At 42.9% G+C, this 16,495-nt stretch overlaps 1 protein-coding gene across 4 annotated transcripts in view; it reads right to left on the reverse strand.

Moving 5' to 3' along the window:
* The window catches only part of LOC111978074 (zinc transporter 6), an 83,979-nt gene that overhangs the window by 52,476 nt on the left and 15,008 nt on the right, over positions 1–16,495 (reverse strand). For all 4 annotated transcript variants that reach the window (XM_070448553.1, XM_070448551.1, XM_024007867.2 and 1 more), the window contains one exon: positions 15,918–16,002. In XM_070448553.1, coding sequence (XP_070304654.1) covers positions 15,918–16,002 — 85 coding nt within the window. The remainder of the gene's footprint in view (positions 1–15,917; positions 16,003–16,495) is intronic.

Raw genomic sequence — 16,495 nt, forward strand, 5'->3', positions numbered from 1 at the left:
GTGTCTTACTACAGTCTCCTCTTAATTAACAGCAACAAAACCGGATGCCGCTATTAGATTAGCTCATTCGGACGGATGTAGCTCTAAAAATATTACATAAGATGAGGCAGATAGGGACATACATTAGTGTACTGAACATACAGTTGTGGCCAAAAGTTTTGAGAATGACAAATATTAATTTTCACAAAGTCTGCTGCCTCAGTTGTTATGATGCAATTGTGCATATACTCCATGTTATGAAGAGTGATCAGATGAATTGCAAAGTCCCTCTTTGCTATGCAAATGAACTGAATCCCCAAAAACATTTCCACTGCATTTCAGCCCTGCCACAAAAGGACCAGCTGACATCATGTCAGTGATTCTCTCATTAACACAGGTGTGAGTGTTGACGGGACGAGGCTGGAGATCATTTTGTCATGCTGATTGAGTTCGAATAACAGACTGTAAGCTTCAAAATGAGGGTGGTGCTTGGAATCATTGTTCTTCTTCTCCAACCATGATTACCTACAAGGAAACACGTGCCGTCATCATTGCTTTGCACAAAAAGGGCTTCACAGGCAAGGATATTGCTGCCTGTAAGATTGCACTAAATCAACCATTTATCGAATCATCAGAACTTCAAGGAGCGGTTCAATTGTTGTGAAGAAGGCTTCAGGGCGCCAAGAAAGTCCAGCAAGTGCCAGGACCGTCTCCTAAAGTTGATTCAGCTACGGGATCGGAGCACCACCAGTACAGAGCTTGCTCAGGAATGGCGCAGGCAAGTGTGAGTGCATCTGCATACACAGTGAGGCGAAGACTTTATGGAGCCTGGTGTCAAGAAGGGCAGCAAAGAAGCCACTTCTCTACAGGAAAAACATCAGGGACAGACTGATATTCTGCAAAGGGTACAGGGATTGGACTGCTGAGGACTGGGGTAAAGTCATTTTCTCTGATGAATCTCCTTTCCGATTGTTTGGGGCATCCGGAAAAAAGCTTGTCCGGAGAAGACAAGGTGAGCGCTACCATTAGTTGTGTCATGCACAGTAAAGCATCCTGAGACCATTCAGTGTGGGGTTGCTTCTCAGCCAAGGGTGTGGCTCACTCACAATTTTGCCTAAGAACACAGCCATGAATAAAGAATGGTACCAACACATCCTCCGAGAGCAACTTCTCCCAACCATCCAGGAACAGTTTGGTGACGAACAATGCCTTTTCCAGCATGATGGAGCACCTTGCCATAAGGCAAAAGTGATAACTAAGTGGCTCGGGGAACAAAATATCAATATTTTAGGTCCATGGCCAGGAAACTCCTAGACCCTAATCCCATTGAGAACTTGTGGTCAATCCTCAAGAGGCAGGTGGACAAACAAAACCCCACAAATTCTGACAAACTCCATAGCATTGAATTATGCAAGAATGTGGCTGCCATCAGTCAGGATGTGCCCAGAAGTTTTAATGGATTAGCATGGCTTTGCGGATTGCAGAGGTCTTGAAAAAGAAGGGTCAACACTGCAAATATTGACTCTTTGCATCAACTTCATGTAATTGTCAATAAAAGCCTTTGACAATTATGAAATGCTTGTAATTATACTTCAGTAGTCCATTGTAACTTTTGGCCACGACTGTACTGTCGACATCACCTAGTTCTAGCCTATTAGCTACATGTCTATGAAAAAAGCTAACCCCATGGACCGATTATTACCTTTAAATCACGGTGTGCTTTACTTAGACAGATTCTAAGTAAAGCAGATGTGATCTTCCTGATGCGGTCGTTTGGGGAATAAAGTAAGTGAGTTCATTATAGGCAAAGCTGAGAATCATTTGGAACAGACAGTGAATCTGAATGTAGGACTGTTCCCTTTACTCATAGCCCTGTGGGACTCAATGGCTTCACCAGCTGTGCTCTAACGTGGAAGAACAGGAGGGGCCTGGGGACTAACCAACTCTCCCTTCACCGAAAACACACACACACACACACACACACTTACACACAGCCGCACATGTACAAACACACACTGACAAACAAACACACACTGACAAACAAACACACACTGACAAACAAACAAACTCATGGACAGTTGGACACACATGCTGCAAGAGCCTAGCGAGGACAAGCTCAGTCTCAAGTGCCACACACATTCTCTTTTTCCATCACTCTCAGTCACACTCTCTTAACCACATACGTTTTTGGGGGGCATCTGCATAGAGTTTGCCACCATGCCAGTCTCCTGAGAGCCACACTGGGCCAGCAGCTCAGACTAGGGGGGTTGTCCGACAGGGTAAACCCTTTCATTCAGCTCTCTCGCTCCCTGAGCAGGAGGAAGGATGAGGATGGGGAAGATAAGGGAGGATAAGGGAGGAGGGGTGTTTATAAGCCTGCAGAACAGGCACTTGACCTCCTTTCGCTTGGCTTCCTCCAGCTGTAGAAATACGGTGTACGGCGGGAACACACAGTCCCAGAGACTAGTGCTTCTGACAGGATGCTGTCTGATATAAAAGGAGCAGAAAGACATCAGATGCACCAACTAACACAAAAACAAACATAACCTATCACATGAAAACACACTCACACTGATCAACTAACCTCTGTGTGTGTGTGTGTGTGTGTGTGTGTGTGTGTGTGTGTGTCCATGTTCCATAACACCATCAACGCTGAAAAGTCCTGAATTTCCAGAAATCACAAAGGAGCATTAAAAATGCTTAAAAGTAACCCACTATAACCATCCAGTATAATCCCCCGTATCAATTTAGCAGAATAATTGGCATAGTAAACAAACACAGTATAAGAAGGGAATAAACCTAGAGGATCATTGGCCTTGAAAACATTAACTGCGTGCAGTCAGTTTGTGTTTGTCTGTAATGACCTACACAACCCACGTTCCGCAGCGAGTATTGATCCAGCTAAAAGAAGTGTTGACAAAAGAGGAATGTGCATATCAAATTAAAGCATTTTTCAAAAGCTTGAAACTTTATCTAGTCTACCGGTGCAAAATTTGATCTGGACCAGCTGACAACACCAAACGGCATCCTGTAGACTCATATGTTTTATTCTGAAAGGCTACGGAACAGCTCACCACTTTAGGATAAGTTACACACACACAAAATGCGTTTTGAGGAAGAGGTGAGCAGAGGACGCAAAGAATCAAGGAAATACAATTTAAATTCCCCTCTGGAAACCTCCCAACACCACCCTTTAAGGCACCATTATCAGATACTTGCCGTGCGCTGCTCGGCAACATCCAAAAATTACACAAATGCCTACTTTGTAGTCCTACAGACTGTCCCTACCTCTGACGCAGTGGAAATCATAATTACCACAGAGCAGGTGACAAAGGTTTTTAAACAGCTGAACCCAAGGAAGGCCTCAGGGCCAGATAATGTGAGCCCACTCCTCCTCACCGCTGAGGAGCTTGGTCCAGTCTGGCAATCCATCTTCCAGTTATCCCTCGACTCACACACAATACCACAAACCTGGAAAACATCTCACATCATCCCAATCCCCAAAAAAGCCATGCCCCATGGAGCACAATGACTACTGACCAGTGGCCCTGACCTCAGTGCTCATCAAATCTCCGGAGAGAATAGTGGTTCGGTACCTAAAAATCTCTGTGGATAGGAATGTGGACGCCTACCAGTTTGCCTATAGAAACGGGTGCAGTACAGAGGAGGCAGTGACCACCCTCACACCTGATCCAGAAACACCTTGACCAACCAAAAACCTACACCAGAGCACTCTTTATAGATTCCTCTGCCTTTAACATCATACAATCAAACCTTCTCCTAACCAAAATGAAAGAACTGGACATTAACCCACACCTGATTCCCTTCTATCACTCATTTCTCAGTGACAGAACTCAGTTGGTCAAGGTAAACAACACCCTTTCCCCCTCCTGTGGTCACCAGCTGCGGGGGTCCGCAAGGTTGTGTGAGCTCACCCGTCCTCTTCATTCTGAATACCAACGATTGCACAAATCAAAACACCAAGCATCACATAATTAAGTTCTCAGATGACACCGTCCTGCTGGCCTTAATGGGTGACAACAGCAACCTCCCTCTGTACCTAGACAGTGTAAACAGCCTGGTGTGACACAAATTCTCTGGTCCTGAATGTAAAAAAAAAACACGTCGTTATCTTTGACCCCACGTCAGTGGCTGACCGGAACCAGGTCATCATTCACAGTGAACAGATGCAGCAGGTCGACTCATATAAATATCTGGGCGTACATGTTGACCATGACCTGAGATGGAGTGTCCATGTGGACTATGTGTGCTAAGGTGCAACAACGCATGTACTTTCTTTGCAGGCTGAGGTCTTTCGGGGCAGGCTCAGAAATTCTGAACTTGTTCTTCTCCACTATCCAGAGTGCATCACTGCTTGGTACAACAGTGTCACGGTACAGGCAAAAGCTAGGCTAACAAGTCTGCTGAAAACTGCCTAAAAAATAAATATTTGACTCAACATTGCATGACAAAGGCATTGTTGGCAGAAAAGATGGATGCAGTTTAATGACTTGTAATGTCCATACAATCAAACTAACAAGGGCAATGATCACCAGTCAGTCATAAATTGGCTAATAGGCTAGCGTATTTATTTATGTAGCAAGCTAAAAACATGGAGCCTAACGTTAGCTAGATAGCTAGCTGCTAGGAGAAGGTCATGTCATTGGAGTGATTAAGTGACTTTTTCCCTCCTCATATTGTTTCTTATCGGTGGCTATACAAAGCTAGAAATGCAGGGGTAATTTGGGTATCTAACAAGAAGTTGAACAACTGTTATCCAGTTAGCATCTCTTTCGTTTGCAAATTCACTCTGGCTATCTACCCCAATTTCAGAGCACACTCGTCTGTGTTCCAGAGCACAGAATAACTAAAACCAGCTCAATCTGCCCGCTGTCAGTAAACGTAGGCAGAAAAAGTAATAGTTAGTCATGAACACTCTAGAAAACATGTAAACAGCCTAACCAGATCAGTCAGGGTGAGTAAAATGGTCAGTGTGGTGTTCCCTCATTTGTTTCTGGAAGTAGCTAGCTAGCCAATATTAGCCAGATAGCTTGCGTGATTGGTTGGGACAAGCATGCATTGGCAGGCAAGCTGCAGAAGGACAAATAAGCTACAATTACCCATCGTTTATCAGTGCAATTTTGACATTCAACAAACTGAAAAAGTTTGAGGTGTTATCAAGATATTCCTTTTTTGCTCATCATGCTGTGGCAAGCATTAGTTGTTGATATTGTTGATGTGTATAACTGAGGGAGAGATAGCCTACCTTTTCATGGTTGTTTGATCAATAGGAATGTAATGTTCCCAAATGTAAGAGGACTCCAGTGGTACTTACATACAGTTGAAGTCGGAAGTGTACATACACCTTAGCCAACTACATTTACGCTCAGTTTTTCACAATTCCTGACATTTAATCCTAGTAAAAATTCCCTGTCTTAGGTCAGGTAGGATCACCACTTTATTTGAAGAGAATATTAGCAGAGATAATTATTTATTTAATCACATTCCCAGTGGGTCAGAAGTTTACATACACTCAATTAGTATTTGGTAGCATTGTCTTTAAATTGGGTCAAACGTTTCAGGTACCTTCCACAAACTTCCCACAATAAGTTGGGTGAATTTTGGCCCATTCCTCCTGACAGAGCTGGTGTAACTGAGTCAGGTTTGTTGGCCTCCTTGACCCTTGGCACAACGCTTTTTCAGTTCCTCCCCACACATTTTCTATAGGATTGAGGCCAGGGCTTTGTGCAGGCCACTCCAATACCTTGACTTTGTTGTCCTTAAGCCATTTTGCCACAACTTTGGAAGTATGCTTGGGTCATTGTCCATTTGGAAGAACCATTTGCGACCAAGCTTTAATTTCCTGACTGATGTCTTGAGATGTTGCTTCAATATATCCACATAATTTTCCTGCCTCATGATGCCATCTATTTTGTGAAGTGCACCAGTCTCTCCTGCAGCAAAGCACCCCCACAACATGATGCTGCCACCCCCGTGCTTCCGGTTGGGATGGTGTTCTTCGGCTTGCAGCCTCCCCTTTTTCCTCCAAACATAACGATGGTCATTATGGCCAAACAGCTCTATTTTGTTTCATCAGACCAGAGGACATTTCTCCAAAAAGTACAATCTTTGTCCCCATGTGCAGTTGCAAACCGTTGTCTGGCTTTTTGATGGCGGTTTGGAGCAGCGGCTTCTTCCTTGCGGAGCGGCCTTTCAGGTTATGTCGATATAGGTCTCGTTTTACTGTGGATATAGATACTTTTGTACCCATTTCCTCCAGCATCTTCACAACGTCCTTTGCTGTTGCTCTGGGATTGATTTGCAGTTTTGCACCAAAGTACGTTCATCTCTAGGAGACAGAACGCGTCTCCTTCCTGAGCGTATGACGGCTGCGTGGTCACATGATGGTTTATACTTGTGAACTATTGTTTGTACAGATGAATGTGGTACCTTCAGGCATTTGGAAATTGCTCCCAAGGATGAACCAGACTTGGAGGTCTACAATTTTTTTTCTGAGGTCTTGGCTGATATCTTTTGATTTTCCCATGATGTCAAGCAAAGAGGCACTGAGTTTGAAGGTAGGCCTTGAAATACATCCACAGGTACACCTCCAATTGACTCAAATGAGGCTAATTGACATATCAAAAGCCATGACATAATTCTCTGGAATTTTCCAAGCTGTTTAAAGGCACAGTCAACTTAGTGTATGTAAACTTCTGACCCACTGGAATTGTGATACAATAAATGGTGAATAAGTATTAAAAATAAAAAAATAAAAAATAAAAATTCTGTCTGTAAACAATTGTTGGAAAAAATGACTTGTGTCATGCACAAATTAGATGTCTTAACCGACTTGCCAAAACTATAGATTGATAACAAGAAATTGGTGGTGGTTGAGAAACGAGTTTTAATGACTCCAACATAAGTGTATGTAAACTTCCGACTTCAACTGTATTTGCAGAAATCCATTCAAGTTTATTTTGTGGCTTTTTGCAAATACGTTCTTATGATCTAAAGTCACGCTGCTGCAACTGCCTGTAAACACACAGTCCAGTTCAAAGTGTATGATGGCAGGCCCGTGTGGCAAAAAGTGTATTTGCATAAAGGCCTACTATAGCTCTGATTGGCTATAGCGCACTGGTCTGCGTAGACTCCGTCCTGGACGAGACATGTTTTTATTAGGTTTAAATTCCTGCAGTGTCTATTATTTGTGCAAATGCACGGCCGCTTTCCCACTCTATATTGCTATAGAATTTAAACAAAATGCCTTAGTATACGTAATTCCCAAATGATGAAAACGTGAAAATTACCATATCTAAGTGCTCGCTTGACTGTGTCATATTCTTCCTGGGGGTGTATATGAACACATTAAAATAACATTTCATGTTGCTAAAATGCTGTCAGTTCCACTTTAAGCGGTCATTATTCTTGTGTATGTTTGATGTTATGTCGGGCCTATGCCATGTCTTTCACCATATCACAGTGGATTTTCTTGTATGTTAAGCAAATTTCTGTGAAAATCAGACAAAGAAAAATCGAATCTAATACTGCTATCGAATGGGAACATTTTCAGCTGAAGAAATGGTTGTGGTAATATGCACATCCATCAAGAAACGTAGGTGCTGGGCTAATGGTACATACGTGAAAAGAACAAAGGCCTACACACTGTTTGATGCCAAATATTTTCCCCATTTAATCTCGTTTTGATCCAGAAGATCTTAGTCGGGTCAAAACATGTACAAATATTTCCGGTAGCTACCTTATAAAAGTCTCAGAAAAAAGCATATATTATTCTTCCAGAATTGGCAACAATTCAGTAAATTACAAGCTAATATCTTCCCACTATTTTTCATAGCTATTAGGCTAGGATAATGTACATATATCAGCAAAAGTAGCTTCCTAAGAGATCAAGGACTCTTTTTTTTTTTTCAGATGAGAAACCAACTCATTGGTTGCAGTGCAATGTCTTCCTTTCGAATTTTCAAGACTTCTTGGTAATGGTATCTTAAAGGATAGGCCACCTTTTCAATTTATGGTGTTCTCGATTCATCCAGACACTCGATATACAAAAAATGTGACCTAAATAAGTAAGTAGCCTCACCCGAGCCAGAACAGCACATAGGCTCCTGCCCTATCTCCTGTTTCTGTAATGTGAGGCAGCTGGAGAGGGCACTAGTTTATTGCAGGGCCTAGATGTATTCTATTCACCATACATGGTAAGCCAAGTAATAGCCTGCAATGTCACTGTTAATTATGTGTTCTCTTCCAAGTAATGTTGTGAACACTTGTTTAACAACCGCTTTATGAAATGTACTTTAAGTATACCTAAAAGTCAGAGAGAGGGTGTCACTGAATTGGAAAGTGGAACAATGAGATCATTTTATCTCAGTTAATCATTATCTCGCTTCACGACAAACCCTGAGCTTGAACTTTACAGATCAGTGAAGGCCGCGTCACCCTCCGGTTTGCATCAAACTCTGTGGAGTGAACATTGATTCTATCCAACCTGCAAGGAAATTGTAATGGAAACACAGATCCTGCTCAAGTTTACAACGGGAGATCTCTTCAGTAAGCCGCTGTCTCACAACCAAGCAGCTACATTCACAGCTAAGACCAGTCACAGTGATGAAGCTCAGTGCTGCTGATGGGGACTTCAGACTTGTTCTCAGCCCTTCCTCGCTCTTCCTCTCCCTGTGACTATATGGCCGCTGACAGGATAAATTATGGCCTGATTATGCAAACACCGCATTCTGTGGTTCCCTGCTGCATGGCCTTGGTGCATTATCGTATAAAAACGCAATTAGAGATTCTCGTAATCACACCGTCCCTCAGGTCATGATTATTACACTCTCCTGGAATAATTAAAGTCCACCCAAGGCACCAGAGGCAGTACAGCACAAGTATGACAATCGTACATCTCCTTTGCAGCAGCAGCTGAGGTAGTGTAACTTTGCTGTAATGGTGGCATTGTTTACTATGAAGTGGGAGGGATGGAAAGAGAGGACAGGAAGGAAAGGGAATCGAATGAACCAGAAACCAAAACGCGCAGAGCGCCACATCAGGGTCTTTATGCAATGACTGGAAAACTTATTGAGATGTGGAAGAGAGCTACACTGAACAAAAAAAAAAATGCAACATGCAACAATTTTAAAGATCTTACTGAGTTACAGGTCATAAAAGGAAAATCTGTCAATTGAAATAAATGAATTAGGCCCTAATCTATGGATTTCACATGACTGGGTTTACAAATATACATATGTTGGTCACAGTTTTTTTTTTTTTTTTAAAGGGTGGGGATAGGGCTGTGGCGGTCACAAAATTTTGTCGGCCGGCGATTGTCAAGCAAATAACTGTCAGTCTCACGGTAATTGACCGTCAATTAACATAAACAGATTTAGCATCTCCTGGCTTCCACATATACTGTAACCTACAAGCCATTTTAAAAAGTCTAATAAATCCATGTAATATAGCCTACACCTTCACAATAAATCCATAATTTATTTTAGACAGGTCTAAAGAAGCATGATATGAAGAAAATGTCTATTTCAGAAGAACATAATAGCATACTCTGAGTTGTCCTTACGTTAGGTCCTGATCTGGCTATGCCAAATGGCTGTGGGCTACACTAGTTCATTTAGCAGACAAGATTTGCTTAGAAATCCATTGCATTATTTTATAGTATGAAGAATACAATTGAACAAAGCTGGAAAAAAAAAATACATATTTTCTCAAAACGGTTTGAGGGAGTCCACATGCATCTATTCTTTGTTGAGCGGTTTACAAAGAAATTGGTACTCCTACATGCTTAATTTAGTTATTAATGTAACTTTAGTTGTTCTACAAACGTTGGGCTATATGTTTAGATTTTTAATACATTGTAAGGCTGCATGATGTGACTAATGATGATTTGAAAAAAGTCGCTTGAAAGGCATGAGCTCTGCTTTGGTTTTTTTGCGCAGGCTGTACACACTCCAATAGTCTGTCATTCACAATTTGACCAGCACTTGATAATTACTTGAACTTCACAGCCGCATCCCCTTTGTGGCCATAATGCACCCTAAAAAAATCCATGCCTTTTGAGGCCCGGAGTGATGCGTTGTGCCCTTCTCCCTGAGTGTGCTGCGCAATCCGAAGCTTCTCTCACTCAACCTATTCTATTCTGTGTGAGAAATAAATATTCCAAACAGTCTGGGAAAGTTGTGGGATGCGATAGATCCCAAATTAATACAACCATTAGCATAAAAAAAAACTTTTTATGAAATGTGGCAGAACATTTAGCTTAAAATGTTGATTAACTATGAGGTTATTTCTTCACATAAGAGCAGAAATGCGCACATGGTAGTAGGTTATAAGCACGAATGTTCCATTAGCAGAAAACAACATTATCAAAAGTGACCGCAAATGCAATTATGCATGAAATGCTTTTATTATAAAGGTGCAAATTATAACATAATTTGGTGAAAATGATCTTCCGTGCTGCTTATACATGCCAGTTAGACTCTACAACCCTTGTAAAGCGGATTAATGTGCTTTAATTTTAAGAAGTTATACAAACCTTATTAAAACATATAGGCCTATGGGCTAGACTACATGAGGTGTGCGACTATGAGTTGAACAAGTTGCAAAAAAAAAAAAAAGGCATTGTTTCTTATGCTGGGCATCATTCACAAGTGACATGTAATTCACAAGTGATAGGGTAAAATTGGCACCCATCAGACTATTCTTGATTTAATATTGTCTTTACATATACTAAATAATATATATGTGTGACATTTGTTTTGATTTAGAATGGACCATTATCATGCACCTGAAAAAATACATGTCATCTATGCACTTAAATAGCGAATTGAGGACGATTTTCCCGGGGGTTTATTTTCATGCCAGCAAGGTAGGCTATACTCCTGTTGTAAATATAATCAATGTGCTTAATATAGTAGGCCTAGCCTATAGAAACCTGATGGAATCCTCTTTCTATTAGCGGAAATTGGGTAGCCTATAGAAATGTTGCGCAACACGAGCTCTCATGAAGTGTTTGTTTGTTTAGATTTTCTATTACATTTGCATTGATGTCAGAGTGATTAGAGGGACAATAGAGTGCTGAGTACCAGGCAGTTAGCAAGTTTTGTAGACTACTAATGACCATCATCAGCAGCAGAGATTGGAGACGCCTAATTACCGTGACTAAACGGTCATGTGGAATTTGACTGCCTCCATCACTTGTGATGGCCGGTGTGGCGGTAATATGGTCACCGCAACAATCCTAGGTGTGGATCAGAAAACCAGTCAGTATCTGGTGTGACCACCATTTGCCTCATGCAGTGCAACATATCTCCTTCGCATAGAGTTAATCAGGCTGTTGATTGTGGCCTGTGGAATGTTGTCCCACTCATCTTCAATGGTTGTGCGAAGTTGCTGGATATTGGCGGGAACTGGAACACGCTGTCATACACGTCGATCCAGAGCATCCCAAATATGCTCAATGGTGACGTGTGGTGAGTATGCAGGCCATGGAAGAACTATGGCATTTTCAGCTTCCAGGAATTGTGTACAGATCCTTGCGACATGGGGTCGTGCTTGATCATGCTGAAACATGAGGTGATGGCGGCGGATGAATGGCACGACAATGGGCCTCAGGATCTCGTCATGGTATCTCTGTGCATTCAAATTGCCAAAGATAAAAAGCAATTGTGTTCCTTGTCCGTAGCTTATGCCTGCCAATTCCATATCCCCACCTCCACCATGGAGCACTCTGTTCACAAGGCTGACATCAGCAAACCGCTAACCCACACATCTGCCCGGTACAGTTGAAAATGGGATTCATCTGTGAAAAGCACACTTCTCCAGCGTGCCAGTAGCCATCGAAGGTGAGCATTTGCCCACTGAAGTCGGTTACGATGTTGCACTGCGGTCAGGTCAAGACCCTGGTGAGGACGACGAGCACACAGATGAGCTTCCCTGAGAAGTGGCCTTAGTGGCCTTTTGTCCCCAGCACAAGGTGCACCTGTGTAATGATCATGCTGTTTAATCAGCTTCTTGATATGGCAAACTTGTCATATGGATAGATTATCTTGGCAAAAGAGAAATGCTCACCAACAGGGACGTAAACAAATTTGTGCTTAACATTTTAGAGAAATAATATTTTTCTGCTGGGATCTTTAATTCAGCTCATGAAACCAACACATTACGTTTATATTTTGGTTCAATGTAATTTGCCCCGCTGCCACACTATAATAACGCTAAAGCCCACTACAGAATTGCTCCGGTCTGAGCACCAACCAGACATCCCTCTGCGAAAACAACATCCACTAGCTTCTACAGCGCACACACACACAGTAATTATTCTGATTAAGTAACTTTTTTACAAATTAGAGGCATACAAATACAAAACAAATTTGGTCCAGTGTGGAAATGATAAATGAGTGAAGGAAATGCAGAAATTTATGAAAATGCTGAACATTTTGATTGAACAGTATAAAACTATCAGCAGAGAGAAAGTCCCATTAAAACCACTTAGAATGTATTTGTTGCCACATTAGGGTCAAGCACTACTCATGAAGCATAATTTGAACATAAAACATAAAATAACATAAAAATGAGAAAAATATTGTGATAGGATATTTTGGCCATTTCGCCCAGCCCTACTAGACATTCGAGCACCACACACCAATGACTGTATATATGAATGGACAAAGCCATCGATCACGTGACACCATTCATTACAATGTGAAGACTCAATAGCGCATTGAAGCCATATTAAGTTGGTTAAGATTGCGTTTCATGGAGACATAACAGTTTGACATAAGTTTACTTCAGGAAGTGACGTTGCAGGCTAACTCAGTGCAAGCCTGCAACGACTAAGTCAAGTTGAAGGCCGACCGGGGTACTGCAGGCTGACATTAGCAACTATATTATCCTTATCTTCTTCTTTGTGTGATTTTAAAATAAAATCGGTTCAAGGACATACATTTGGACATACACAGACTGGAATATGTTCCGGGGATTCTTCCGATAGCATTGAGGAGTACGCCACATCAGTCACTGGCTTCATCAACAAGTGCATCGATGACATCATCCCCACAGAGACCGTACGTACATGCACTCAACCAGAAGCCATAGATTACAGGCAACATGCGCACTGAGCTAAAGGGTAGAGTTGCCTGGACGCAAATAATAAATCCCGCTATGACCTCAGACGAACCATCAAACAGGCAAAGTGTAAATAAAGGACTAAGACTGAATCGTACAACACCGACTTCGACGCTCGTCGGATGTGGCAGGGCTTGCAAACGATTACTGACAAAGGGAAGCACAGGCGCGAACTGCCCAGTGACCAGAGCCTACCAGACGAGCTAAATTACCTCTATGCTCGCTTCGAGGCAAACAACACTGAAGCGTGCATAAGAGCATTAGCTGTTCCGGACAACTGTGTGATCACTCTCTCCATAGCCGATGTGAGTAAGACTTTTAAACAGATCAACATTCACAAGGCCGCAGGGCTGGACGGATTACCAGGACGTGTGCTCCGAGCATGCGCTGACAAATGTCTTCACTGACATTTTCAACCTGTCCCTGACTGAGTCTGTAATACCAACATGTTTCAAGCAGACCGCCATAGTCCCTGTGCCCAAGAACACTAAGGTAACCTGCCTAAATGACTACCGACCCGGAGCACTCACGTCTGTAGCCATGACGTGCTTTGAAAGGCTGGTCATGGCTCACATCAACACCAATATCCCAGAAACCCTAGACCCACTCCAATTTGCATATCGCCCCAACAGATTCACAGATTATGCAATCTATATTGCACTCAGCACTGCCCTTTCCCACTTGGACAAAAGGAACACCTACGTGAGAATGCTATTTATTGACTACAGCTCAGCGTTCAACACCACAGTGCCCTCAAAGCTCATCAATAAGCTAAGGACCCTGGGACTAAACACCTCCCTCTGCAACTGGATCATGGACCTCCAGACGGGCCACCCCCAGGTGGTAAGGGTAGGTAACAACACATCTGCCACAGTGATCCTCAACACGGGTGCCCCTCAGTGGTGCGTACTCAGTCCCTTCCTGTAATCCTTGTTCACCCATGACAGCATGGTCAGGCCCTCAGATCAAACTTTATTCGTCACATGCGCCGAATAGTGTACACTTTACCGTGAAATGCTTACTTACAAGCCATTAACCAACAGTGCAGTTCAAGAAGAAGAAAATATTTACCAAGTAGACTAAAATAAAAAAGTAACAAAATAAGAATAACGAGGCTATATGCAGGAGGCACCGGTACCGAGTCAGTGTGTGGGGGTACAGGCTAGTTGAGTTAATCTGTACATGTAGGTGGGGGCGAAGTGACTATGCATAGGTAACAAACAAACAGCGAGTAGCAGCAGTTACTTAACATCATCATTAAGCTTGCCGACGACACAACAGTGGTAGGCCTGATCACCGACAACGATGAGACAGCCTATAGGAAGGAGGTCAGAAACCTGGCCGTGTGGTGCCAGGATAACAACCTCTCCCTCAACGTGTCAAAGACAAAGGAGTGGATTGTGGAATACAGGAAAAGGAGGACCGAGCACACCCACATTCTCATCAATGGTGCTGTAGTGGAGCAGGTTGAGAGCTTCAAGTTCCTTAGTGTCCACATCACCAACAAACTATCATGGTTACGACAAAGCCTATTCTCTCTCAGGAGACTGAAAAGATTTGGTATGGGTCCTCAGATCGTCAAAAAGTTATACAGCTGCACCATCGAGAGGATCCTGACTGGTTGCAGCACTGCCTGGTATGGCAACAGCCTCCGACCGCAAGGCACTACAGAGGGTAGTGCGTACGGCCCAGTACATCACTGGGGCCAAGCTTCCTGCCATCCAGGACCTCTATACCAGGCGGTGTCAGAGGAAGGCCCTAACAATTGTCAAAGACTCCAGCCACCCTAGTCATAGACTGTTCTCTGCTCCCACACCGCAAGCGGTACTGGAGCGCCAAGTCTAGGTCCAAAAGGCTTCTTAACAGCTTCTACCCCTTAGCCATAAGATTCCTGAACAGCTAATCAAATGGCTACCCAGACTATGCCCCCCCCCCCCCCCCCCCCCCTTTTTACGCTGCTGCTACTCTATGGTTATTATCTATGCGTAGTCACTTTAACTCTCCCTACATGTACATATTACCTCAATTATCGCGACTAACCTGTGCCCCCGCACATTGTACCAGTACCCCCTGTATATAGCCTCGCTACTCTTATTTCATTGCTGCTCTTTAACTATGTTATTTTTTACTTAACACTTATTTTTCTTAAAACTGCATTGTTGGTTAAGGGTTTGTAAAGTAAGCATTTCACGTAAAGGTCTACACCTGTTGTACTCGGCGTATATGGCAAATAACATTTGATTTGAATGAGGGATCCTATTTTCTGCATCATTACATCTGGATGATTTCTTTTTAGGCGCACTGGTCCGCCCAAATTAAAAGCCGAACAGCAAAATATTTAGGAGCATATGCGGCCACAATGGTCGCACTTTAGAGCCCTGAACACACCATCACAATAACACCAGCAGAGATCTAATCTGCGTGGGGGTGGGAGGTCAGAACATAGTAGATTAATTACTATTCCTATGGGTCAGCAGGACTCTGTAATATGGGATCTCTCCCCCTCTGGATATGTGACATCATAAGTGGATCTAGGAAGCTGGAGAATAATCACTATAATGGTGGGAACTGCAAGTGCCCTAGGTGAAGAACTTAAGGGAGAACAGAATTATGTCTGAGCACAGTATCAGAACAATGTCAGTACATAGTGTTCTCACTGATGTACTCTACTATGTAGTATCCAAAGCTGTAGTCCATAGATGTCCTTGTTTACTCAGTGGGCCCTCTAACCTCTAGGCTAACTCTGCCTGGCTGGCTGTGTGGAACACTGTGTCATGTAGATGAGTACTCACCCATACTGTTGGTGGAGCTGCACCACATCAGCAGGCAGCCAGTACAAAGAACATTCAGCATCCCGAACACCAGGATTCTCCATGACTAAAACACAAACAGAACATTAACCAGAGCTTTCTAAACCAATGAATTCATTTAGATCTATAGGATTGCTTGGAGTGGTGTATTAATAGCTAATGCAGGTGGATGATAGGTTAGGTTATGTTATGGCATTGCCTAACCTATCTGTCAGCTAGGCTAATGTAATAATATTGTATTGTTAATTTGCCAATTCAGGGAATACTTTGTTGCAGACAAACCACGTACAAAATGGAAAGCAAAAATGTGAGGACGGTACAAACTCAAGGCTATCCACCACGTCTTTGTCTGTCACTTCGTGTTGGAGTCAGTGGCTGTCCTTGGAGTGCTGTGAAATCTACAATTACTGCAGTGCACCGTGTTATGACAGGGCTAGGGCGTCTTGTGACAGCCGGAGCCAGGGATAGAGATGGGAGCTGAAGTGTGTGTGTGTGGGCCTGTTGCAGCTTCAGGGCCCTGTAGATAGCTGTGCCTGTGTCTGTGTGCAAACAGAGCAACA

Source organism: Salvelinus sp. IW2-2015, linkage group LG18 (genome assembly GCF_002910315.2).
Source record: "Salvelinus sp. IW2-2015 linkage group LG18, ASM291031v2, whole genome shotgun sequence".
In the NCBI taxonomy this organism is placed as follows: domain Eukaryota; kingdom Metazoa; phylum Chordata; class Actinopteri; order Salmoniformes; family Salmonidae; genus Salvelinus; species Salvelinus sp. IW2-2015.